At 34.9% G+C, this 27990-nt stretch overlaps 2 protein-coding genes and 1 pseudogene across 3 annotated transcripts; 2 read left to right on the top strand and 1 right to left on the bottom strand.

The window, feature by feature from the left end:
- Positions 1-1039: 1039 nt before the first annotated feature.
- On the top strand, positions 1040-8350 carry LOC132277214 (trihelix transcription factor ENAP1). Of its 2 annotated transcripts, none has more exons than XM_059778993.1 (2): positions 1040-2443; positions 7363-8350. In XM_059778993.1, exon 1 carries the CDS (start codon positions 1378-1380, stop codon positions 2440-2442), a length of 1065 nt encoding a protein of 354 aa, XP_059634976.1. In that variant the 5' UTR covers positions 1040-1377; the 3' UTR covers position 2443; positions 7363-8350. The 2 variants fall into 2 exon arrangements, with proteins under 2 accessions (XP_059634976.1, XP_059634977.1); XM_059778994.1 differs by having other exon boundaries at positions 7360-8350.
- A 415-nt stretch (positions 8351-8765) lies between these two features.
- Positions 8766-9725, top strand: LOC132277216 (multiprotein-bridging factor 1c). The gene has a single exon (XM_059778995.1). It carries the CDS (start codon positions 9061-9063, stop codon positions 9508-9510), a length of 450 nt encoding a protein of 149 aa, XP_059634978.1. The 5' UTR covers positions 8766-9060; the 3' UTR covers positions 9511-9725.
- Positions 9726-10003: 278 nt separating this feature from the next.
- Positions 10004-15668, bottom strand: LOC132277213 (aldehyde dehydrogenase family 2 member C4-like; annotated as a pseudogene).
- Between the last annotated feature and the right edge of the window lie 12322 nt (positions 15669-27990).

Raw genomic sequence — 27990 nt, 5'->3', positions numbered from 1 at the left:
CGGCACTACCCAACAACTTAAGTTTTGGAAAAATGGGTAAGCACCGACCTTTTATAGTTGGTAACAGAGCTAAACCCAATCTTTGATTCAGTGCCACCCTAAGCGCCCGGCTCGGATGTGTTTGGGTGCACCACCCCGAGTACGTAGGGTGGCCCGATCGCAACGAGGGCGTTGCGAGTTCGGGTGGGGGAGAATGTTACAAGGGGAGATTTGTCTCACATTGAATCTGAATGAGAGAATGGTTAGGTATAAATGAGTGGGTATGCAGCACTGCCCAACATATTAAGTTTTTGGGTAAATGGGTAAGCGCCCACCCATTATATTGAATAAGATGAAGAGGCAGAGCAAAAGATGGTGGTATGTTCACGCCATAGTAGAGAGAGAGAGTATTGGGAATAGTCTAAAATGGTAAATTTATCTTGCATTATTATTTTAATATTATTTTATTTTACTGAAAAGATGGTATTATGGTCTTTTTATGCGAATAAAGTGGGTATTTGCACTAAATTAATAGTATAATGGGGGTTTTATACCATACAAAGACTTTTTTGAACTATATCTATAGTATAGGGGGATTTTTTTGCACTTAAACTTACTGAATAAAAGGCCTTTTTATTTTTATATTCATTTTCATTTTCACGGGCAAGGAAATGAGTTACAACCATTAAATGACAGTTATTAATTTGTCTTGAGTTAAGTTACACAATTCTTCTCAATGTGTGCCACTATCATGTTCCGAGTGCTCTCTCTTATGTTTCATGCACGCTCTCGCTCCGTGTAACTTAAATTTTATCCTTTTTGCACTCCAATTTTTCAAATTCACTATTTATCTTGTTCTCGCTTTACGTGACTTAGGTCCAGAGAATTTGCTTTCCCAAGAAAATTCACTCAAAGCTCGCGAATGGGCCAGGCCTTTCCTTTTAAGTTGGATATGGGCTCATCCAACGTCGGTAAAATTCTGCTACATTGTAGTCGGCCTGGCCCAAAGAGATATATAAATGGATAAATTAATATAATATTAAACTAAACTACGCCCGTTCATGTGAATCGCAAACCGCATCCTCAGGTCAGAGAAACTCCAACAACTGACATCACTCGTCCTTAGTCTCTCTCTCTCTCTCTCTCTCTCTCTCCTCTTCACCGATCTCTAAAACCTAAACTTAGGGTTTCGTTGAGTCCTTAAACTCGATCTCAATTCTGCAGAAACCAGCAAAATTAGGGCTTTTCAATACAATTTATTAGAAGTGCACCCCAAAAAGATTCGATATTTATGTCCCAAACTCGTTGATTTGAACCAAAAGAATTAGATTTTGCTTTGTTTTCACTCTTGAATCTTGATTTCATTTTGGTGCGTACTTGAACGAACAAACAATACAGATGGATGACACTGAAGACGATGCTAGGTATCCACCACAACGCTACTCTGTGAATCACCACTCAGCCTACGACTCTTCGATTCGCTCTAGACATCCCAATCGAAACCCTTCTTATCCAGTCAACAACAACAATTATCGCGACGAGGATGACAACATTGAATACGAAGATGATGGAGCAGACGAAGAGGACGATGAAGAAAACCACGAATCCGATGATCAAGACGAGGACGATGAAGAGGAAGAAGATGATGGTCGAATTGGGCACCAAAAGAAGCGTAGATTGGATAATTTGGTTTCTAACTACGAGTTTGCCCCTCGTGTGGCTCCGAAACCGTCCAGTACTGCTCGGAATTCTCCGGCGGAATGGACGGAGCACGCTACGTTTGTATTATTAGAGGCATGGGGGGACAGGTTCTTAGAATTAGGGAGGAAGAGTTTGAGGTCTGAAGATTGGTTTGAGGTGGCCGAAAAGGTATCGGAGGCGTCAAAGGTGGAGAGAACAGAAGCGCAATGTCGGAACCGATTGGATACGTTAAAGAAGAAGTATAGGAAAGAGAAGGCGAAAATGGAGGAAATGGGAGGGAATGCTAGTAAATGGGCGTTCTTTAAGAAAATGGATATGTTGTTGAATTCGCCGAGGCAACAATGTGGGCTGGCTTGCGGTGTTGATTCAGGGGAGTATGTGTTTATGAACCCTAGAGTGTATTTGAATCGGTCCAATGGTTTGGATGAGATGAGGGATAGTCCAGGAGAGTCAGAGTCTTCCGGGGACGATGATTCCGATGGGCTTCCGCCTAAGAGGAAAGGGTTTGGAGGAGAGGAAAATAATGGATCGTCTTTCAGGTTGTTGGCAGATTCGATTCAGAAGTTTGGGGAGATTTATGAGAAGATTGAGAACAGTAAAAGGCAGCAGATGATGGAGTTGGAGAAGATGAGGATGGATTTTCAGAGAGATTTGGAGGTGCAGAAGAAGCAGATTCTTGAGAGGGCACAAGCGGAGATTGCAAAAATACAGCAAGAAGATGATCAAGAAACTGATAGTTCTACTGAGAACCTCAGTGGATGATGTAAGTAGTTTTCTGTTCCTTATTTGTCTTTGTTTAACATAAGTGGCACATTAATGAGTTTATTGTTGTTCTTTAGTTCTATATGTGTGTCCTTGTATCCTAATCTGTTGTGTAGACTAGGAGAAATAATGATTAGCTTTTACACAATTTTTAATTTCTCAAGGAGGGCTGTTTAGTGGGTGGTGCTCTTATTTTGTGAAGCATTCTTTCATAAAATATTTGCATTGATAATATCGAACATCTTAAATAAAGATGGATGGCTTTGAATAAGCATGGTACGTGCTAATGGATGCTTTTATGTATAGGTAGAATGTCCATCTTGCTGCATTCTTCCTAACCATCTCAAATAGGCATGTGTGGATACCACCATGTAATCTAGTATTTTATTATTAGGAAAGTCACCTTGTGGAGAACTGTATTATCCGACATTGACAAATCTAAATAATTTCAATGGCCATGTCAAACATATTGGATTTTGGCACTCAACGTCAGGCGGCTTTGCTGAAAATCTCAGGCGGTTTGAGAGAATCTCAAGTCAGAAAAAGATGTATTGTTTTGCAAGGCATACACCTCTGAAATCTACGCATGGTTGAAGGGGTGGCTTTGCTGCTTTTTTTATGTGCTGGTTTATGAGGCAGACACCTCATGATCGTTAATTCTTTATGTTTTTTTATGTTTAACTTTTGAACTGAAGAACAATGTTCTCCATTATCTGTTTTTATCGAAATTTCCTTTTGATCACATGTTTCTTTCATTATACTTCAATTTGTTTTTGCTAAGCCATGCTCTGCCTTTTTTGGTATCTATAATTACCATGTCATGTAATCAATTAGTGATAGTCTGTTTGCTATTTTTTATAATTTAGATATGCTAATGTGCTTCTCAAATATTTTAAAGAAATTATTGATAGCTCTTTATGGTTCTTATTAACTGATAGTTATAAATTTTCCACTTACAATTCCAAAAAAGTGGGTACCTTATCATTTGAGGCTGGTACCTCATGATCGTTAATTCTTTTTATTTTATTTTTTTATGTTTAACTTTTGAACTGAAGAACAATGTTCTCCATTAGATGTTTTTATCTAAATTTCCTTTTGATCACATGTTTCTTTCATTATACTTCAATTTGTTTTTGCTAAGCCATGCTCTGCCTTTTTTGGTATCTATAATTACCATGTCTTGTAATCAATTAGTGATAGTCTGTTTGCTATTTTATATAATTTAGATATGCTAATGTGCTTCTCAAATATTTTAAAGAAATTATTGATAACTCTTTATGGTTCTTAATAACTGATAGTTATAATTTTTCCACTTACAATTCCAAAAAAACGGGTGCCTTATCATTTGAGGCTTGTATCTCATATCACGAGGAATCAAATGCTTTGCATGACATTTTAGCTTTAAAATATCATCCAAATTTGCCTCGCTATTATAGTAGATCTTAGAGAGGGAATACTTTCATGAAGTCAGAAAAGTCCAAAAAGGCTAATACCTTATCATTTTAGTTATCGCACTTGTGAATTTTTTTCGACCTCACACGTATGTTTCAAAATGTACCGATATGCAGTTTTTTACTAGATAATTCAGTTAAGATGAATTTTTAGTGTTTTTTATTTAATTTTTGAGAACCATTTAATGGAAGTAATGACCTACTCATGAATTTTAAGTCCCCGTCACTATAAAAAATACTCAGCAAATATTCTTTTGTTGAAATTAATGAATAATAATAGATTTAATCATGAAATAAATGCAAATTCGTACCATACATAACATGTGAAAAGGAGAAAAAAAAAACAAACAAAAAGAACATAGAAAAAATATAATACAAGTGAAAAAGTGCAGCACATATATTATATAACATATCCTAGCATGTGTGACACCACACGTTCCATGTTCTAACATTCTAAAATAATTAATGCAAGTATTGAGCCTTTCAAATAAAAACGGTGTCCTATCCCAGTGGATAGGATGGGTTTGCTTTCAAACTTGTGCCTAGGTTCGATACTTCGCTGACCTTGGCATTTTGTTTATATCTTTCAAGCTTCTGGAAGAAAAGGTTAAATATTATTATTTGAGTAATATAAACAATAACGAGCGCAGGAGAAACGGTAAGAGATATTTGGTTTTAAAAATGCTGCCAAGGTTCGACTCTGCTCCAATACAACCATTTTGTTTTTTAAAAAATTGCTTAACTGTGTGGGCCAGATTTGTGACTGAACCAGCCGGTATAGTGGTGACTCGTCCGAGTCTTCTCTGAATTGGCCAGTTCTCCAAAGAACCGGCCGGTTTGAGTGTGAATTTGGGGACTCGCCGATTTTTGGTATGAATTAGCCCAAATACTGCTGTGAACCGTCCGGTTTGGCAAACCATGGTTCCAGCCAACAGATTACCCATCTAATGCACCCACAGATTCATGTAGGTTGCACTTATCAGGAGCTATATGGAGAGCCGTCATTAGCAGTAAAGGTAGGAGACACTAGAAACATTGAAAATAATTACATTTGGTTTTGGATTCTCTTTTTCATAGTAGGAATTACTTCTAAGAAGGCATGACTTGAAAGCTCTTAGAGAGTAGGCTGTGCTTTTTCTGGGAGGTGAGCATAAGAATAAGCCAACCAACTCTACCCTCGTCATAATGTAAGTTAGAATCTTAGCCTTTTAGTTTCTCTTTCTCCATTTAAAGTGACCAGCCCCTTCAGAATTACATAAATATGCATATTCATAAAGTTTGTTGGCAAACCTTGCGAAAGCGGAAAGTACCAGAATGATGCTAAAAACCTTGCCAAATTTGGAAATTCTTCTTTTTGGATCATGGGAGACCCCTTTTGTTGGTGTAACAAACTCAACTGAGCTGTTCGCACCTTTGAATTGTTTATTTCCTTAAATGCACCACTTGTGTGTACTTGTGGTTCTCTTAGAATAGAGGTGTATTATTGGTCATTTTTTGACGGAAAAAAGAGGTATCTCCCCTCTCCTTTATTGATGGCCAGTCGTATTCTCCACCAATATTAGAAGAGGATGTATGGGGGTATAATTGTAGAATGGAACTATCAAAATAGAAACTTGATTGAGATGACCTATTCACAAGTTTTATTAGATTGGTGTGTAAGTACCAACTAGGGGAAAAAACAAAAGGTTTTATTAGATTAGGGTCAATATAGTATGCGATAGATTTTGTAATTAGTGATTAGTTTTTATCATAAAGTCATTATTTGTCGAGGCCCAAGGGCATCCTGCTGTGTGTTTATTTTAGTCTATGACTGTCTGTAGGCTGTAAAATTATTTGCTAGGGCTGCTGGCCTTTGGGCTCACAGTTCTTCTGGTTGTTGAGCCTCCAAGATTTTGGTCGAGTCTAATGTTTTGGGACTGTTCCTTTGACTAACAAGCTACTTGTACATGGAAATAGAAATGGGTGTTTGTGTTTAATTACTGGCGAAGATGTTTGAATCAGCCACCTATTATGAAAGCCTTAAACTGTGATGTGCTTTGACCAAATTAGAATACGTTCCATATGCATACATGTCTCAACGGAAATGAACTATAGTAGGAGCTCCTTGCATGTTGAAGTGATATCAGATTGGAAGAATGCAACAAGGGGTATCTAAGCCCAATAAATAGGAAAGTGCATGTACTTCTGCAATCATTTATTTGCTCTTTTGGACAGTGTGTACGGAATGGAAGTTTCTGTTTTTTAGTATTGTTTACTGAATCTGTGCTCAGTACGAAAGTCAATGAGAACAAAATAATAATTACTAAACTACTCAATTAATTTCTGATATTGATACTTACTGAAAATTGTCATTGAAAGCCAGTTGTTTATACATCTGAATCATAGACAACTTTGATGCATTGATTTCTTTTTTTAAATGAAAAAAAAAAAGGCGTAGTTATTTTCATTTATCAAGTCTTATAAATATAATTGGTTAAAAAATCACTGCTGAAAACAGACAAGGGGGATCTAGTACTGAATGTTTCTCAATTAAGATGTGTGTCAATATAACTCCATAAGGTGTCTTTGGATTGATTCATATATTTTTTAAAATGTTAAATTGCTTGCTGAGGTATACCTTATATGTTTTTGAGATTATCTTATCGCTTTGGTTCTTAGCCTAGAAAGTTTTTGTTGATACGAGTCATCTAGATGTGGTTCCGTGCACTTTTAAAAGCGCTGCCTTTCTTAGAGAAGCGATCAAGCACTTATTATAGACACCAATTAACTATTGTTTGGGTTTTGCCTCTCTCTCTCTCTCTCTCTCTCTCTCTGAACTACAACTACTTTAACTGAATTAGTGGTTGGGTATGATAAGTTGAAGGCAACATTGGAGGTCAATTTTGGAGATCTATAATAATGTTCATAAATACTTGGTTGCTTCACCATTTTAATAGTTGAACTGGGGGGAAAAAAAAAAAAAAAAAACATTCTTCCTTATATCTCCTCTCCTTTTCTGTGTTAAGTAAACATCTTGTTGGTTAGCTATGCGTTTCTTGGGGATTAAAGTAAATTGTGTTGATTAATTGTTCGCGTTCTCTTTTGCGTTTTAAGAGCATTCAGATGCATGGCCAACTTTGTGCAAATCAGAAATGTTGTGATGTACCAGTGTATCTGGTTGTACCTGTGGTGTTTGAAGCATTTTCTTCACTGTCTGGGCCTTAAAATTGCATGGCGTACTTCCTTTTTCTGGTGCTTAAGATCATGTGTAATTGCAATTTCTGAAGCATTTTCTTTATTTTATCAAGTATAGAAGCAAGAATTTGTAGGTTTTTTTTTTTTTTTTTTAGATGATTCAGTACATAATATATGTAGCCTGAGAAAAAGGAACTTTTTAATATTTCATCCTGTCTTTACTCGATCATATTATAAAATTACCACCTGTGATAATATCCACAAAAGTTTATAAAGTTTGCTTGCTTCTTAGCAGTTGGAGTATTAAGAAGGAAGATGACAACTGAACTTTCTGTAATTCCTGTGGAAAAGGGGGCTCTTTGCTCTGAATTAGGAGGGAGCTTGAGTAGATATGAATGCAAATCCTTGAAAATGTTCCGGCTTCTATGTGATATTCTAGCTTTGGATTTTTGTACTAATTACTCTTTTTTTTCTTAAATAAGTACTCTATAATCACCAAGTGAGCAGTTTGTTATTTGGTGGAGAATTCACGGTTTGCTATTTTTCTGCATTTTTGGCTAATTTTAGAAGTTTTATTTTGCTTGCACTACAATTGAAGTAAATGCATGATTGGGGTTCAAATGACAATAATACCATGGATTCCGATTTATTGTCATCTTTCTTGCCAGCTTAATAAAAAATGGTTTATCACTAATCCAATTTTTTGCCATGTTAGTTTTGATTCAGACGCAAGGCGGGGTTGGAGTCGGAGTTGAACTCAACATTTGTTGTTATTTTACGTAAAGGGTTTTGCTCTCTCGTATCTGCATTTTCATTTTCATGATTCACATATTGCAAGTTTGAGGTTTATATCGTTGTTCCAACCAATGGCTCCATTGGAAATTGCAAGTTTCAACTGGTGAGACAGTTTTAATAAGCACATATGGCATGTGGATTTGCAAATTTAATGGTGACACAAAATAGTTTTGAGATGCATGAATAAGAAGCACCTGTTTGGCATATGGGCATGAGGATTTGCAAAAGCCTCTGTTTTTAGCAGCAAAATGGTATGAAAATCTACTGATTAACAACATCCGAAGAAATTTGGATGATCCACTCTACACCTTTAAGTATAATAGAAAGCACATTGATGACACCACTTCGTTCCTTAGCCTGTTGGCACCAATGTTTAAATTCATCCTAACCAGAAGAGGTTGAGGGATCGAATTGTGGTATGTACACGCACAAACACACGCCACCTTCCTGAATCATCAAAGAGGTATTTCAAAATACCTCAACTTTTATTTTTTTATTAAAATAATATTGATTACTTTAAAGTAAAAGGTTAATACAAATAAAATAACTACTCGGAGGTAGTATTAGAAGTTTGTTTTACAATAAGAAATGCCAATGCGAAAGGGAAATTTTTTTTTAAAAATCATTAAAGATTAAATAAAGAAAAGGCCTTATTATCAAATACTTGAATCCTCTTGTATAGTTTCATTTCTTATAAAAGGAAATACAAATAAATAAACATATATTATAGGTTGTTGACCAAGTCAGGGCACTTGGCCTTCTAGATCTTCATTGGCTCTATTTATGTATGTATGTATGTATGTATGTATGTGTGTGCGTGCGTGCGCGCGCGTGTCTATATATATATATATTAGAAGTTCGTTTTAATGTTACGTTTGGATCTTCAATAAAATTTCCCCATGGGGAAGAGAAAGTCAAGATAACCTTTATCTTGGAAGCCAAGTCATTCTTTCAGCAGCATTTAGATTAGACCAAACCAACCCCACCATAAAGAACTCCCTCGAACCTTCCAGATATACATATTTTCATCACACTCATATGAAATTTCCAGACCTACGACCCCTATATAATCAATCCGCTTTATTTCATTTCCAATGGTCTCTGCAATTCCTCAAATTTATCTCCTCCACATTTTCTCTTTCTAAATCAATTTCTCTCTCTCTATATATATCTTAAACTCTTACATATCAGACGGACGATGCCGAACAGATTTTCAGGAAGCATAACCCAAGATTGGGAGCCCGTGGTACTGCACAAGTCCAAGCCCAAAGCACAAGACCTCCGGGACCCCAAGGCCGTCAACCAAGCCCTCCGGTCAGGTGCTCAGGTAGAAACCGTGAAGAAATTCGACGCCGGCTCCAACAAAAAAGCGGCAGCGGCAGCGGCAGCGATAGCCGTGAACGCGAGGAAGCTAGACGAAGCTGGGGAACCGGCGGCTCTGGAGAAAGTGTCTGTGGAGGTGAGACAGGCGATACAGAAGGCTAGGATTGAGAAGAAGATGAGCCAAGCCGAGCTTGCCAAACAGATGAACGAGAGGCCTCAGGTGGTTCAGGAGTACGAGAACGGCAAGGCCGTGCCTAACCAAGCCGTGTTGGCCAAGATGGAGAGGGTACTCGGAGTCAAGCTTAGAGGAAAAATCCACAAGTGATATCATTCATATATATAGTCAGTAATCAGTATTAATTGGTTGTATTTGAAGGCTAGGTACAGTCTCTGTGTTTGTATGAGCTGTGTTTGTGTGTTGTTTTTTCTTTAGTGGGGTTGGATGGTAAAGGTTCCTAATTTGAATTGTTACCTTTGTACAAATGTGGGGATATTGTTTATCCAATTATTGTTGTTATTTGCTAGTATTAATCATGTTCATATTGAATTTCCTCAAAAATAATATTTGATCACCTGGGCAAAACTAATTCCGGGATCTTCAAATCCATCTTAGGCTCTGGAGTGTGGTGTGCGAGCGATGGACAAAATTAATCAATCTTTTAACTGGTGGACTTCAATTCAAAATTGTGATTCGATCAAATGAGTGTCTTAACTGTGCAATTAATTCCTGAACATTTCTGGGACAACAACAATATGCTAGGTTTCTTAAAATTATAATCTGTAATTTATTTATTGATTGAGAAAACATGTATACAGATTCAAAGCCAGGGAGAATTATAAATCGGGGTGACTACAGACTTGGTTTGGAGATACTTGTGAAGGGCATCCATTCCGCTGTCTTTCCCAAATCCACTCATCTTATAGCCTCCAAAAGGACAATCTCTGTCCAAATAACACCAGCACGGATTGATCTTGAGACTGTGTTGGCCACGTTCAAATCATTGGTCACAATGCCTGCCGCTAGCCCATATCTCGTGCCGTTAGCTCTCTCGATTGCCTCATTAATCGTCCTGTACAATTTTGAACAAATCACTACCAATTCTTACTTGAATTTTCAAACCTTGATTTGTTTCCAAACACACAGACTGAACATTATTAAGAAGACCAGGGGTTTTTGATAAGCTAGCTTACTTGAACTTCATGAGTGACATTACGGGCCCAAAAATTTCATCCTTTGCTATAACCATATTGTCCTGAGGAAATCAGAAACAACAATGAAAATCAGAATGAATTAGACTTACGCAGAAACTGCAACTGCATATAAATTAAATCCTCGCATTACATCCCGAAGCATAGTTGCAAGAGATTTACCGTAACATCGACGAAAACTGTTGGCTCAATGAAGTATCCCTTCTTCCCACAAGGCTTACCACCTGTTAATAAGGTGGCGCCTTCTCTCTTTCCATGCTCAATGTATGAAACTATTTTATCAAACTGTTTCTTATCAACCTACAACAATTAAAGTGCACATTTCATCACATACATCTGTTGTATATGGAAGCTCTTTCTTGGAAAACAAACTCTCTTGTATTTGGAACAATGGTTGATTCTTATACATGACATGACATGGTATAGACCGACTTATGTTTATTACCCTACTTGGGAACACACTAGTATTGTTTCATTACTTCATTTTTTTCATTTTTGGCAGTTCATTGATTTGTTAAAAAAGATTAAAAACTAAATATACAATCAACAAAGCCATTCATCATATTTATAGACGTACAACTTTTTACCTGGGGTCCTTGACGGACACTCGGATCAAATGGATCCCCAACTACCCATGTTTTTGCCTTGTCTGCCAACTTATTCACAAATTTATCATAAATCCCTTCCTGAACGAAAACACGAGAACTTGCCACACAAATTTCCCCCTGGTGAAAAGAAGAAGAAAATGTAAAAGACTTACAATTATGTTTCTGAGCTAAAAAAAGAAGTTAAATTTGATACATAATTAATGGAAAATAAAAATAAATACACTATATGTACAGGCCTTGTTATATAGAATGCCCAAGAGAGCAAGATCGACAGCCTTATCAACATCAGCGGGGACTTGCCACCCAATTCAAGTGAAACAGATTTCAAATTGCTCGTCGCTGCAGCCTGCATTACTAGACGTCCTACTTCTGTTGATCCTGTAAAACTAACCTAAACAAAGAATAAATTGGTAAATTATAAATATGGCATCGTTTTGCAGGGTAATAATATAGGCCAATAGAGGAAGAAAATTGGTAGAAAGGGAATTTGAGAACACTTTATCAATGTCCATATGAGAGCTAATAGCAGCACCAGCAGCATGTCCAAATCCTGTTATCACATTGATCACTCCATCAGGGATACCAGCCTGATTCAAACATAGATTAAGAAAAAAGAACTATCAGATGATCGTATGTATGGGCATAATTTGCCATGTGTGTTATAATTATATAGAGAACCAGCTGGTATACTTAAAGCAAAGTGGAAACTAACAAGCTTAGCTAAATGGGCGTAGTAGAGAGCCGAAAGAGGGGTCTGTTCCGCAGGCTTCACAACCATGGTGCACCCGGCAGCTAAGGCCGGGCTAACCTTCATGAAGAACATTAAGCTTGGGAAGTTCCAAGGGATGATATGTCCTACAACACCGATGGGTTCGAGCAGTGTGTATGCTTGAAGCTCTCTTGACATTTTCAATGTCTCTCCATGAATTTTATCTGCTGCGCCTGCATAGTAACGCAGGGTACCCGCTGCGCTAGGAATGTCCACTGTCTTGCCCGAATCGAACAACTTCCCGGCGTCAATGGTATCCAAGATGGCCAATTCTTGCACATTTTCGTCAATTAAGTCCGCAAATTTCATCATTATCCTTCCCCTTTCCTGAACATTGAATCAATGGGTGCAGGGAAAAAAGAACCTTTAATAATGCTATATAAACAAAATTTGTATACAGAATTAATCATTTAGAATGATGTTTGTCAACTCTGTGGACTCGAATCGCTTCAATACATATATATATCATCGGTAATGCCATCTATTTTTAGAGAGAAAAAAAAAAAATTCTAGATGAAAATATAGAAAACATGTACTCCTGTTTTATTTAACCTGAAGGAGTATCTAATAAGATAAAAATTAAGATGGATGAAGATATATCAATCTAATTTGATCTAATGTTCATTGACATGCAACATGATTTTTTGGTATGATTTTGAATATTATAAATTAGAAATACATACTACTTAACATGATTTTTTGGTATAATTTTTTTTTTTTCATGGTCATAAAAATCCTACTTTACAAATCTATTTTTCAGTACCATAAAAATTCCTTCACAAAAATTAATAATATGAGTAGGTTGGCCATCTCTGCGTGTATTTATAGCAGTGTATTTATAGATTACAGAAAAACAAAAAATAAAAACAAAAAACAAAAAATAAAAATAAAAGAACAAAAAACAAAAAAACTTACATAGCCAGATAAGCGAGGCCAAAAGCATCACGGGCGGCCTTGACAGCCAAATCAACATCTTCCTTATCTCCTCCTGCAATTCTTGCTATAACTTCCCCTGTTATTGGGTCTATGGTCTCAAATGTTTTCCCTGTTCATCAAATTTTTTATTGGGTTAAGTGCAAAAAACCCCCCTCATATATAGACTTTGTGCAGAACAACTCCCTACTTTTTGAAAAAGTGCATACGAGTCCACAAATTTCAAAAAAGGTGCATAACCGGTCCCTCTGACAACTTTTTACAAAAAGTAAAACTTAAAACCCCATTTTACCCTTTTGTTTCCCATTTTGCCCCTCACCATTTGTGCATAAAAAGTCCCTCAGCATTTGTGCATAAAAGACCCTCTCTCTCTCTCTCTCTCTACACACAGACACATGATGTAACTTGTTAAAGATTGTTTCACCCAAGTCGGATGGCGATTCCAAGTCCGGTGAAGTTCAGTTTAGTTAGGCGAAGCTCGCAACGGAGGACGGCGGCTATGATAAGAACCCGTGTCATCCATGGCTGCACATCGTCGATCTGAAAATCGACAAAATGTCTCCACACGAAATTTTCAACCCAAGCTAACATTTCTTTAAATTCAATAAAAATCAAAATCTATAAGCTCGAACTAATGATGAATTTGAACTGCAATTTGTTTCCATTGAAGTCTCTGATTGTAGCACAGTCACCATTACTGCCGATGCTTGCGACTTAAGCACAGTCACCGTAACCAACACAGTTGCTTGAAAGCTTGTTGGAGTATTTGTGTTTTCCCGTTGGTTCAGCGATGTTGCCGAAGTGGGTTGAGTTCTTTTGGGACATTGCCGAACTGAAATTGGGTTGCTCTTAATTCAGTCGTTGCCAACGTCATGGCTCACTCGCCAAAATCAGTTTTGAGCTTTGCGGTTTGTAATCCAAGTGGGTCTCATGAGCTTGTTCCTTATTGCCGTCTAGGGACATGAAGCATACCGGTGTACAACTCACAGGAGCAATGACTGAAACACGCCGTGTGTCACTGGCTTTTTGCATGCAGGTCATGGGACCAGAAAGTACACCAAAGCTCAGTGATTTGTTATCTTCATCAAAGCATGTGAGTCGTGGAGCTCGTCGTTGGTTATGGAGTTTATCGGCGTTCAATTACTGCTTTGAAGCTCACTAAATACACATGCATGGAAGTGTAGCTCGCTGAATGATCACCGAAGTGGGTCTCATTTGCTTGAACTGTTTGTTGTAATTTGGAGCTTTCTGTTTGTTTTTGCCGACTTTAATGGTGGTTTTGCCGTCGATGGAGCACCTAAATGATGGCGACGGTGGTCTATATATATATATATATATATATATATATATATATATATATCAAGCTTGGCCACGATTTCATTCTTGCATGGGCGTGTAGAGGTTTTAGAGATGACCGGTATCTTTCGCCGTCGATCTTGTTGTTGATACGTTCACCGCCATTAGGTCCGATCTTATTGATACCGATACAACCTCCTCACAAGATTCAGATTTTGGGTTGAAGACTTAGATACCTCCTTCGACTTCATCAATTTTCATTATGCTCTCCTAAACAGAACCTGCAACTACACTGTTTTTTTTTTTTTTTTCAATTGGATCTTGGGTCTGCTAATGGCGTTGTTTACAAAGGGTGATTGTGGATGTCGATATAGGTTTTGAACTTTTGATTCTTGCAGCAGATAGATAAATTAAAATATATGGGTTTTGAACTTTTGATTCTTATAGTTTGCAATTGCAGAGAGAGGGTGGGGGGGAAAGTTCAGAGTTGAGAACGAGGACGGCCACGGAGGCGGAGGCTGGCGCGCGCGCGCGCACACATATATATAAATGACAAATTTATTTATATTTTAAAATATGAAAGGGCATGCTTGGTTTTAGATTTAATTATATTCAGGTTTAGATTATCCCAATTTTATACAATTTGAGGTTTATATTATTCTTCTGCTAAACAAACCCTATTTTATACAAATTTGGATAAAATGGTCATTTTACATGGCCGGTATTATAATCATTAATTTATTCAACTGAAGTGAGGGTATTATCGTCATTTTATACCACCAGGGACCCAATCGCACCAAATTGATAGTATAGGGGTTTTTTTTTACTACACAAGTACTGATATGCACTATATCGATAGTAAAGTGTTTTTTTTTTTTTTTTTGTACTTAACCCTTTTTTATTTAAAATAAATAAATAAAACTGTCAAATCGGGCATGACAGAGACGAAAAAACAACTAAGAACTTATGCAGTCCAAATCTAATGCACTTTATTGAGGGTTAGATATGAAATTAAATCATTTCACTTATACATGTCTATAAAATTTATTCTAATTATGATCAAATAATAAAAATCAGTATCGCTAAAATTGGACATTAATTTATATAAACAAACTTAAGCCCACTTCATTTGACGGAGCATATATTTTACAAAAATAGCAATTAGTACATGTCTACATCAACTAACGCCTCGATAACATAAAGATTTGCGCAACCGTGAGCATATATAATATGTGTGTACCAGTACTGCTGCTTCAATGTGCGGGCAACAAATTTTAACAGATCGGAGAAGTCATTTTTTTTTATTCTTTGTGTAGAACTATCTCATAGAATTTCAGCCGTTGGATTCATTTTGAAGCAGTGAACTATGAAGTGAATTGTTGTTTAAACGATAAAAACTCAGCACCGATTGACAACCGCATATACACAATGGCCTCGTAATTGATGGATTAGATATCATTTTTTTTTTTTTTGGTCTTACTGATTGATTGAGATTTGAGAGAGTGTGTGTGAATATGCGAACCAAAAAGAAAGAAAAAAAATTATGAGATGTGAAATTCATAAACCTGAAATGGAATCAACAAATTCTCCATTAATGAACAGCTTCTTAAATTTTATCTCAGGTATCTTAACGAAAGATTCCGAGCTCCCATTGCTCTGAACCGCCATATCTCTCACTCTCACACACACGGCCACACAGTATACAACAGTAGAGCTGGTTGTTATCGGTGTGAGAGCACAAAATTGTAGGGGAATGTAACAATTGAATGGTTGAGGTATATATATATATATATATATATATATATATATATATATAATATTATGTTATATTTGTTTTTCTTGCTTTCCTACTTGATTTAAGCCTTGATTTTTTCTTTTTGTTTTCCATCTATCCTTATATATATTAAGAAAAGACACCTGAATGTTTTATAACTTATAAAATTTTTGTTTTCATATTTTTTTTTCTTTCTAATTGTTAATTTGAAATTTGTAACAGTAAATCTTACAAAAAAAATTATAATTTTTTGTAACTCTTTTTATATTAATTAATAAATATTTTTTATATTAATAAATAAATACTGAAATATTTTGAAATTAGTGGTAGAGTTGTAACTCTTTTTATATTAATTAATAAATATTTTTTTATATTAATAAATAAATACTGAAATATTTTGAAATTGATGATAGAGTTTGAACTTTGTAAAGTAGTAAATAATTTTAAGTTTTTATATTAATACTAAAATATTTATAGTGTGATAGAGTTTTATTGAAAATAAAATAGGTAATTTGTGATATAGTTTTATAGAAATTATTTTATTTTATTTAAATATACTCTTTTTTAATTAGATTTTCTTTTAATAATAAACTCATAATAAATAAATAAATACAGGTTATATGTGATAGAGTTTTAAAGGAAATAAAATAGTTAATTTACGATAGAATTTAGGTAATTTGTGTTAGAGTTTTATAAAAACTCTTTAAATATATCATTGTCTAATGCGATTGACATTCATTGAAAATAAAATAGATAATTTGTGAAAAAAATTATATAAATTATTTATTTTCTCTAAATATAAATATCATTGTCTAATTAAATTTTTTTTTTCAAAAAAATTCATAATAAAAGGTAATTTGTGGTAGAGTTTTAGAAAAATTATTTTATTTTTATATCAATTATTAAATATTTTTTATATTAATAATTCTCGTCTAGTTATATTTTCTTTTATTCAAAAACTCATAATAATTAGATAAATAGGTAATTTGTGTTACAATCTTATAGAAACTCTTTAAATATATCTTTGTCTAATATGACTAAGTTTTATTGAAAATAAAATAAGTAATTAGTGATACAGTTATTTAGAAATTATTTTATTTTCTTTAAATATATCATTGTCTAATTAGATTTAATTTTATTAAGAAACTCATAATAAAAACTAATTTGTGGTAGAATTTTACAAAAATAATTTTATTTTATATATCAATTAATAAATATTTTTTATATTAATAATTCATGTCTAATTAGATTTTGATTTAATAAATAGTTTTATATATTAATAATTCTTGTCTAATTAGGTTACCTTTTATTGAAGAAAAAAAAAAAAAAAAAAAGAAACCTCATAATAAAGGGTAATTTGTGGTAGAGTATTAGAAAATTTATTTATTTTATATCAATTAAAAGATATTTTTCATATTAATAATTCTTGTCTAATTAGATTTTCTTTTATTAAAAATATTTATAATAAATAAAAAAATATGTAATTTGTGTTAGAGTTTAATAGAAATTCTTTTAAGAACTCTTTTTATGTCAATTAATGAATATTTTTTATATTAATAATTCTTGTCTAGTTAGATTTCCTTTTATTAAAAAACTTATAATAAATAGAAAAATAGATAATTTGTGTTAGAGGTTTATAGAAACTCTTTAAGACCTCTTTTTATATCAATTCAAAAATAATTTTTTATATTAATAATACTTGTCTAATTAGATTTTATTTTATTGAAAAACTCATAATAAATAGATAAATATGTAATTTGTGTTAGAGTTTTATAGAAACTCTTTAAATATATCTTTGTCTATTATGATAGAGTTTTATTGAAAATAAAATAGGTAATTTGTGAAAGAGTTTTATAAAAATTATTTTATTTTTTATAAATATATCCTTGTCTAATTAGATTTAATTTTATTAAGAAACTCATTATAAAATATAATTTGTGATAGAGTTTTAGAAAAATTATTTTATTTTATATTTCAATTAATAAATATATTTTATATTAATAATTCTTGTCTAATTAGATTTTCTTTTATTAAAAATTCATAATAATAAATAGATAAATAATTTAATTTAAATTTTATTAGTTAGATTTTAGAATTTTATAGAGTTTTTTTTATTATTATTTTATAAAAACTATTTTTATTAAAAAACTTATAATAAATTGATAAATAGATTTTCTTTTATTAAAAACCTCATAATAAATAGATAAATAGGTAATTTGTGTTAGAGTTTTATATAAACTCTTTAAAACTCTTTTTATATCAATTAATAAATAATAGTTTATGATAAGGAAAATATTTCCATTGGATAAGACTGATAATATTTCATTATCAAGGATAATGAAATATGACGTGGTTCAATAGGATTAGGATAACCTTGGCACAATTTGAGAAAAGTCAAAGGAGTAAATCATATCCCTGACAAATCTGGCAACAAACGGATCTCCTCTTATCTCACACAAGCGGATGATAAGGGAGACCTCAACCATCGACATCGGCGGAACCAATTTGATTCCAATCGACAGCCATAAATAGGGCACCAAGCCATTAAAGAAGGTACGTGAAAAAACCCCTAAACAGAATATAGATAATTATTATGTGATACGATTATAAGTACTAACTTGATCGTCGGAGGGTCCTTGGCTGGCACCCCACCGGTGCCATTCGAGGTGACGTCCTTTTGTTTTGCAGGTCAACGCCGTTGTTCCGAGTCGTGAGGATTTTCGCATTAATAGCTGGCGCCGTCTGTGGGAACGATTAGTTCTCTGAAGAAATAATAATTTTGACGCGACTTGGCTCGGACGGTAAGACGAAAGTTTCCGATCATGGAAACCATCCCAAGTCATCAGTTGACAACGGGTTTCCATGTTCTTATATAAGGGCGGGACTCTACATCCTGACTACCCGTCCATTATACTGGGGGCAGAACGGTAGGTTGCGTGATGCCATCCAGTGTACGATGACAATAATTAAAATTTGGCACGTCGACCCAGGCAGTCCAATGTGGTGTTTTCCATCTAGCGATGCTTGGTCCCCTCACTACTGAGGTTTGGTCGTCTAAGACCAGACTCTATCTCATATCGGGCAGCAGCCAATTACCAAGGCCTGACCGTTGAAGACTAAGGTCTGGTCTTCCTGCACCTACATAAATGGGCAGGTCTCCACCCATTAAGAAGATCACTACCAACAAGGGAGTCTCTACCTACTAGTAAAGCCTCTACTACTGAGGATATCTAGTAACGGAGTCTCATTACTCCATCCGTTTATGCAATCAAGGTGGCCTTCTACACCCAAGAATGTATCGAGGATCTCAGGTCCAAGGAGGTCCAATGTCCCTTAAGATCCCATGTCCAATGAGGTCTATATTCCCAAGAAGGTTCCTAAGTTAAGAATGATCATTGGACCCAATGAGGTACTGGCCACCAGACCGTCATCTGTCAGCCGTTGGGTACCACGCCCCTATCCACCAGGCATCAAGCCAGTCGCTGGGCACTAAGCCTCCACCTACCAGACGATAGTCGTCACTTCTCTTTCCTTGCAGGAATTGCCTATCGACTTCAGATTATACAGAATTTTGGATTGATAATCCATTGCAAGTTAATTTTCAGTAATTATTTCTAACACAATCTAATGCTTTTAGACAACTGTAAATTGTTACAGCACCAGACACCCCGTCTACTATATAAACGTCTATAAAATGGGTCATTACCTAAGATCCCATCATCGGAGGCATAATAGTGGATCACACGATATTAATCGTCGATCTACATATTAAGGGAAGTAGGTTTTATCATCGCAGTGTCGTATATAATTAAAGCTTCCTTCATTTATTAGAGAGACACAACTACCGCTCGTATTAAAGGGGTCACCCTCCTTCAGACTACACCTTTTTCCCCATAAAGGTTACAAGGGATGATAATAAGTGTCCTGTATTACAAGGACCCGGGTTGAATGAATCCTGTAATCAATATTCTCGTACTATAAGGGATAATAAATGAGTGTCCTGTATTAAAAGGACCCGGGCTGAATGAATCCCGTAACCAATATCCCCGTACTATAAGGGATAGTAAATAACTGTCCTGTATTATAAGGACTCGGGCTGAATGAATCCCGTAATTAATATCTCCGTATTATAAGGAATAGTAAATAAGTGTCCTGTACTACAAGGATCCAGGCTGAATGAATCCCGTAATCAATATCCCCTTACTATAAGGTATAGTAGATAAAAATTCCTTACTAAAGGGACGAGTTGAGTAAAACTCGTAAAATTTAATTCCCTTATTAAAGGAGTGACGACCTGAGTGAAGCTTATACAATTCATTCCCTTACCAAGGGAAGAGTACCCAAGGGTACCAAAAATAGTACCTAGGAGCAGAGTACCCATGGGTACAAAAAATAGTACCCAGTGGAATAATACCCAAGGGTACCAAAAATAGTACCTAAGGTCAGAGTACCCAAGGGTATCAAAAATAGTACTCAGGGGCAGAGTACCTAAGTGTACTAAAAATGATACCCAAGGGAAGATTACCCAAGGATACCGAAAATAGTACCCAAGGGAAGGTTACTCAAGGGTACCAAAAATAATATCCAAGGGAAGAGTATTCAAGGGTACTAAAAATAGTATCCAAAGGAACATTACCCGATGGCAGAGTACCCAAGGGTAAGGAAAAAAAAAAAAAAAAATTACGGTTCATGTGAACAGTACCCGCGGGTACTGTTCCTAGGGCAAGAAAGAGAGAGAGAGAAAAAAAAAAAAAAAAAAAAAAAAGAAGAAGAAGTTACTGTTCATGTGACAGTACCCCACGGCAAAAAATAATAATAATAATAATAATCACATTCCCAAAGCTAGACGAGCAAGCTTGGGAATGGGGAGCAACTGATAGGGAAAATATTTCCATTGGTTAAGACTGATAATATTTTATTATCAAGGATAATGAAATATGACGTGGTTCAACAGGGTAAGGATAACCTTGACACAATTTGAGGAAGTTAAAGGAGTAAATCATATCCCCGACAAATCTGGCAACAAACGTATCTCCTCTTATCTCACACAAGCGGATGATAAGAGAGACCTCAACCATTGATATCGGCGGAACCAATTTGATTCCAATCGACAGCCATAAATAGGGCACCAAGCCATTAAAGAAGGTACGTGAAAAAACCCTTAAACATAATATACATAATTATTCTATGATACGATTACAAGTACTAACTTGATCGTCGAATGGTCCTTGGCTGGCCCCCCACTGGTGCCATTCGAGGTGACATCCTTTTGTTTTACAGGTAAACGCCGTCATTCCGAGTCGCGAGGATTTTCGCATCAACAATTTATATTAATAATACTTGTCTAATTAGATTTCCTTTTATGAAAAAAAAAACTCATGATAAATAGATAAATATGTAATTCGTGTTAGAGTTTTATAGAAATTCTTTAAATATATCTTTGTCTACTGTGATAAAATTTTATTGAAAATAAAATAGGTAATTTCTGATAGAGTTTTATATAAATTATTTTTTTGTTTATAAATATATCATTGTCTAATTAGATTTAATTTTATTAAGAAACTCATAATAAAAGCTAATTTGTGGTAAAGTTTTAGAAAAATTATTTTATTTTTTATATTAATAATTCATGTCTAATTAGATTTTATTTTATTAAAAAATTCATAATAATAAATAGATAAAAAGGTTAATTTAAATTTTATTAGTTTGATTTTAGAGTTTTATAGAGTTTTTTTTTTCTTTTTTTTTTTATAAAAACTTTTTTCATATCAATTAATAAATATATTTTTTTTTATAAATAAATAAATGCTGAAACTCTTTGCACATTTAATAATTGTATAGATAAAAACTCTTTTTTATCAGTTAATAAATATTTTATATGTATATAAATAAAGAAATACTGAAACTCTTTGGCAGAGCTTCTGTATTTTATTCTGCAATTCTGAATTTCCAGAATTCTCAATTTATGTATCCTTTCCTCCTTCCTCTATACCCCTATTTATAGGCTTCTTGAATTAATAGGATGATGATATGTGTCCTTTCCTGATAATGACATAATTATAACTGTGCCGGGCCGGTTATATTGTGAATAAAAAATAACTATTCTTTTTATATATATATTTTAATATAAATAAATAAATATTGAAATACTAAAATATGGAAACACTAAAACTCTTTGCACATTTAATAATAGTATAGATATATGTATAATATATTATACATATATATTATATTCGATTTCCTTTCATTTCTCCTTAATTTTATTTTGTTTCCCTTATTTCCTCCTTAATTTGTTCTTCGGCTTTGTTTGGTTAGATTAGATGTAAACAGCTATAAAAAAAAAAAAAAAAAAGGGAAAAGGAAAATTTCTAATTTTTTTTAGAGTTTGGATAGATAAAGAGACATAGTAATTTAATCGTACAAAGTTCTCTCCAAAACAACTTCTATTATTTGGTAAAATCTACTCTAAAGTAAGTTCGCAAGGCAAATTATACAATTATATATACATAATATCAATGATATTTTGGGTAAAATTACTCAAAGTAGATCCTGCTTCTAAATATAATTTTTTATTTTGTTTAATTGTCTATTCTATGTTGCAATTCTAACCACTCATAATCCGGTATGGATTTATATATATATATGGTGAAATATTTGATTTTTCTCCCAAACAGTAGTATTGTTTCTTCATCTCTAATTTTTCATTTATTTTTAATTTATTTATCTTAAACTAATAATTAGTTTTACCTAAGAAAATATTATGAAACCCTTATTCTAAATATAAATAATAAAAATGAATATAAACAATTATATATTTGAATTTAATAATCCATCATTTTATTTCATAAGGGTAGTTTTGGTATGCATAATCACTTTCTTTTTACTTTCATGCTATCCAAACTAAGAAACTAATATTTTTATACAATTTTCTTAGATAAATTTTCATGCTAACCAAATGCATGCTAGAAAATCTCTTTTATTTTCATTCACTTCACTTTTCCTTCACTTTTTATTTCTTTTCTTTTCTAACTTATTTCCATCTAACCAAACGAGGCTTTGTCTGCAATTTTATTTCTTATATATTGTGTATCAATACAATGTAAACAAATGAAGAAATACAAGGAATAAGAGAAATGTAACCTCAGTGGCTCTTAATCCATAAATGTAGGCCTTAGTGCCGAACCATGTATATACTATGTTCTTATTTTTTCTCTATTTCATCTTCTTATTTTAGATCTTGTATTTCCGCATCATAAAGTTAACATGGTATCAGAGTAACGATCCTAATCGTTTGCACCAAAGTTGCCTTTTTTTTTTCCCCCTTCCCTTTCCTTTATTGATTTGTAAAGAGCAGCGAAAGAAATGACCAGTAAAATCTGATCTGTTTCTAGTTCAGATTTCTCTTTGTTTTCCGTTTTCGATCAACCACGCGCTTCCAAGTGACATCACGCGCCGACACTCCTGCGAAGTAGATCTGACTCGCGCATCACTGCCTATGCATCTGACTCAAGAATCACGCGCCACACTCTTCTGTGAGTAGATCTCACTTGCGCTACACGCACCCACGTGCTCCTCCTTCACCGACAGTAGTTAACTATCTAAAGTGGTGACCGACTCACCATTGTTTCAGTTCCTAGTCAAAGAGAGGTTGTTTGTGTTGATTACCGGCTTTGTTCCGAATCTTTTTCATTTCTCGGATGGATTACCCCGATGTGTCCAAGTGTTGCTCTGGCCTATTTCTCGGCTTTGTTCCTATAGCGATCCGAATTTTCACAAACCCAGATATGTCAATGTGACCCGAAAGTTGTGATACCCCTCGGATCCAAGACATGGGTTGATCAGGCCCAGGCCCAAACCCGAGGGAATATCAAACAATTAATATTTTAAAACGAACACAGATGACAAAATGAATTTAATAAAAAAAAGTTTAAAAACTGAGAAGAATACTAAAACATAATCCTTGAAATTAAATACTTAAAATCCCAAATAATAAGGTTATAATAAGGGTAAATTACACTTAGACCCCCTGTGGTTAGGTCATATTACACCTATATTAATATTTTGGTTTTAGATTTCACTTATATTTGAATTAGTAGGTTAACATTTCACTTACACCCCAAAAATTAATTTTTGATGAAATTAGAATACTTTGAGGTGTTAAATGACTATATTACTCTTTGACCTCACATTGACTTTTTTTTGTGACCAAACTACCCATCACAATCACCACCGCCCCGCTGCTGTCATGAACCTTACTCTCTCTCTCTACCTCTCTGCCATTGTTGAATTTTTCCCAAACAAGAAAAGGGTCTTAGAGAGAGAGGGGCAATTGAAGAGAATGGCGGCAAAGATCATTGGTGTCTAAAATTGCCAAATTTGTCTTATTTTTCTCTATCCTCAATCCTTCTCTTCCTTCTTCGATTTAGGTTTTTTTTTTTTTTTTTTTTTTTTTTTTTTCCACCACCACAACACTGTTTTGTCCACCAAATCACACACACATATGTGTGTATATATATATATATATATATATATATATATCACCACCATCAATCACCCCCACCATAGACCGCCGCCGCCGGCCCACCACATCACAGCTTCACCACCCACAGCCACATCCATCATCACCCCCCACAACCACCACCAAATCAAGTGAACTGGGTTTTGCTACTTGGAGCTTGCCATAATTGAGTTTGGTTTTGCCAACACTAGGAGCTCGCCGGAACTGGGTCAGTTCAGTTCTGTCGTTCGTCGCCGGACATGAACTGGGTTTCGCTACAAGGGCTGGGTCCGGCCCTCCTGTAGGAGCACGAGACGCGGATTTTCGCCGCCGATTTCGACGCCGTCGAGGCTGTAAGCCTGTAATCCGACGTCTTATCGCCGAGATATATTGATAGCGACACTGTAGAGGTTGTAATCCGACACTCACCGCTGACATCAACTTGCTCTTCAGCGTCATCTTCCGCAATCGACTTCGCCTTCGATTAGAAAATGGTTAAGAGAATTAAATTGGGAATTTAAATGCTGACAGATTATGACCTTTTTCTAACACTTTGTTTGATATGGGAAAATGATGGCATCATAATATGGGTTTTGTGCTTTTAACTGGGTTTGTAGTTGTGAATATGGAAATTGGCTAAATAATTGTTTATTAGGTTGATTTTCTTATTTACTGAATGATAAGATTTAGTAGTGATTTCTTATTCAATTCCAGGGGCGAGGGGGGATGGAAATCTAAAAACATTTTTGCCATGGACGTCCATTTCGGCAGTGGTTTGGGGTATGCAGTGGTGGATATAGGTCGGTATGCAGTGGTGGATGTGGTCGGGAGCCAGAGATGGTGGCGGTGGTATGAGGTAGGGATAGGGGGTCTTTTGTCATTTAAGATTACATAAATTTTGTATTAAAAAATTGAGGGTAAAAGGGTCAATTCGCATGATTGGGGTGTAAATGAAAATTAAAACCAAAATCTTCATCTAGCTAAAATATGACCTAACCTCAGGGGGTGTCTGTGTAATTTACCCTTATAATAATCCAACTCAAAAATCTCCATGGGTACAACTCGGGAATCCATCCAGTGGACCCTTAATAAGAAAACCAAATTGAAATAAAACTAGAAGAAATCCATAATTAAACCATGGAGAGAGATCCTACGTCGTCGGAAGAATGAGTGACCGTCTTTGCTCAGCACGAACAAGCTCAAGCTTGGAATTGATGTACACCTGAAAAATAGGAGTGGGTCAGACCCACGAACAAGTTCTAACCTACTGCAATTCAAGCAGAAACTCGATATGCATATACATCCTAAACAATTCAACAATAGCTAATAGTTCGTACGTAAGTATATCCATACTACAGGACGCTCAGTGGACTATGGAGAGGGTCTCAACCTGAATAAAAGGCAACATCCGAAAACGCACCCATAGGTGGGCATGAGTACCTAGACCTAATAGGATACATCTCAACCTCTCATATTCAGCTACGCATCCTACTGCATATATGCTCTATAACCGACGACTCTGAGACTCAAGCTCATATCGTGGTACCATAAAAAATATATTTTAAATCTTATCATATCCATCCATAAGAAATCCAGTTAGTCATTCAACTTGTGCAGCTTTTTTGACTTAACATAGATAACAAGCAATCCGGTTAGTCATTCAGCTTGTTCAGCTTCTTTGACTTAAGTATTAGTAGGATTTATTTTAAAATCCATTCCTTTATTCCATGTAGATAGGATTTAGTATTTTGAAACTAATCCAAACCTAGGCATGCCACCATCCCATACCGGTGCATGTAATCCAACATCCAGCAGTTAACAATACAATTGTATAAGTAAATACCAACTATTCCATACCATGCAGCAGTTGGTAACACTAATAATGAAAGTAATTACCAACTAGTCCATAAGACATATAACCAGAATCCATTACAGGTATAAGAAGAGTTATGTATATGACATGCTTATTCTGTACTACCGACACATGCTTCTCCAATAAGTTTACAATACAGAGAGTAAATATTATTTATCCTGTGATCCCCTATGAGCATAATAACAACAATATCAAAATTAACATGCTCATTCAAAACCATTCCACGATATCCAGAATGTTAACAAGATACAGTACTGTAAAATTTGCAACTAAGGTCCCATTAAGCATAATAGAGAGTTATCACACTTGACATGCTTATGTTTTTTTTTTATATAATACTATGACATGATTTAAACCACAAATTCCCTAAGTCACTTGCTAAATTAAACACGAGCAACTTGAATCATTCACATCAAAACCAATAAACCAATTTTCTTAAGAGTCTCATACTGTGTTCTATATTTGCTTCCTATGGTATATTCTGTACCACCATTCCTTCTGAGGCTTTAGTATGAGTTTGGACATTACTAAACAACCCCAGAACAAACCCTAAATCAATCTGGAATGTTAAAACCCCAACCACAGTAGCCCAGAACTAGCAGAAAACAACCAAAACTGAAGAGCCTTGAAGGGAGACGTCTCCAACCAAGTTAGAGCCACCTCCAAACAAGATAAAGCTGGCTCTAACTCACTTGGAGCCGCCTCCAACATACTTAGAACCGGCTCCATGATCCCATGGAGCCCCTTCTTTCACAAAGAGAGCCTGCTCTCTTCAACTCTGCCTCTTTTCTTCACCTGCTTTGTCTCCGGTGAATCCCATTGATCCGTCCCTCTCTGTTACAGTTCCTAATGGTTTTAATTATATTCAGACCTAACCAGAGAAGATCCATCTAACTCCTTCATGCATTGATTAATCACGATTTAAAATAAGCATATACACAGTCAATCACCAAACTAGCAACCTAAGATGGTTTCAACACATACTGCTTTAAACAAGTTTTGACCATGCATAACAATTTAATTCTTATGTTTAATAGTTCTTGGAACTGCTTAAGGATGTAAAGAACACGAGATAAAGGGAAAGAGTGAAGTTAGAACTTGTCTTACACTGACGTCGTTCTAAATTCTCCGATGAACTGTGTGTTTGCTCCTCTGGTTTCTCTCTGCCTTCACAACCGTAAACAGGGTTCTAAAACCCTAGACAGAGACCTTAAATGTATATTTATAGGCCAAACTACTCCTAGGCTCAATTAAACCCTAATCTAACTTACTCGGCCCATAGAACAACCTAGGTTTTAATCCTCATCGGCTACTTATGTAAATTGCAACCCTAATGTAACTATATGCGTGCAACCATAAAACAGTCACGTTGAGAAATAATTAAATAATTAACTAATGTGTTAGCACCGGGCATAGATCGTTTCATTCCCATCTCCTCCGGCCACTAAAGCTTTAAACCACGATCTCTCTTATCCACCCAATTAAATCAATCCAATTAAAATAAGTAAATAACTAACTACAATTAAATCAATTAAATTAACATATATGCACTTCAACAATTAAAAATGCAATTTAAACAATAAAGTAAATACTAGGACTATACTTTTGAAATTAGGGGTATTACAAAAGTTGACCCGATAACGGATCTAGAATGTAGAAGCGGAAACAAAAACAAAGTCTATGGGAATGATCAGTATCCCTAAGACGCCATGGTGACTTTCCATGAAGTTACAGAAACAAGAGAAAACAATTGCGGAAGCGAAAAGGTGAAAATAGACCAAGTATATCCCCAAGTGCAAAATGGTCATTTCATATGCAACGAAGTCTCAAGAGATGTACGTCATCT

Source organism: Cornus florida, unplaced genomic scaffold, assembly GCF_030987335.1.
Source record: "Cornus florida cultivar Cherokee Brave unplaced genomic scaffold, ASM3098733v1 CherokeeBrave_3.0.0_Hap2_Chr10, whole genome shotgun sequence".
In the NCBI taxonomy this organism is placed as follows: domain Eukaryota; kingdom Viridiplantae; phylum Streptophyta; class Magnoliopsida; order Cornales; family Cornaceae; genus Cornus; species Cornus florida.
The sequence above is the reverse complement of the archived record's forward strand: the minus strand, read 5'-3'. Positions and strand labels throughout refer to the sequence as shown.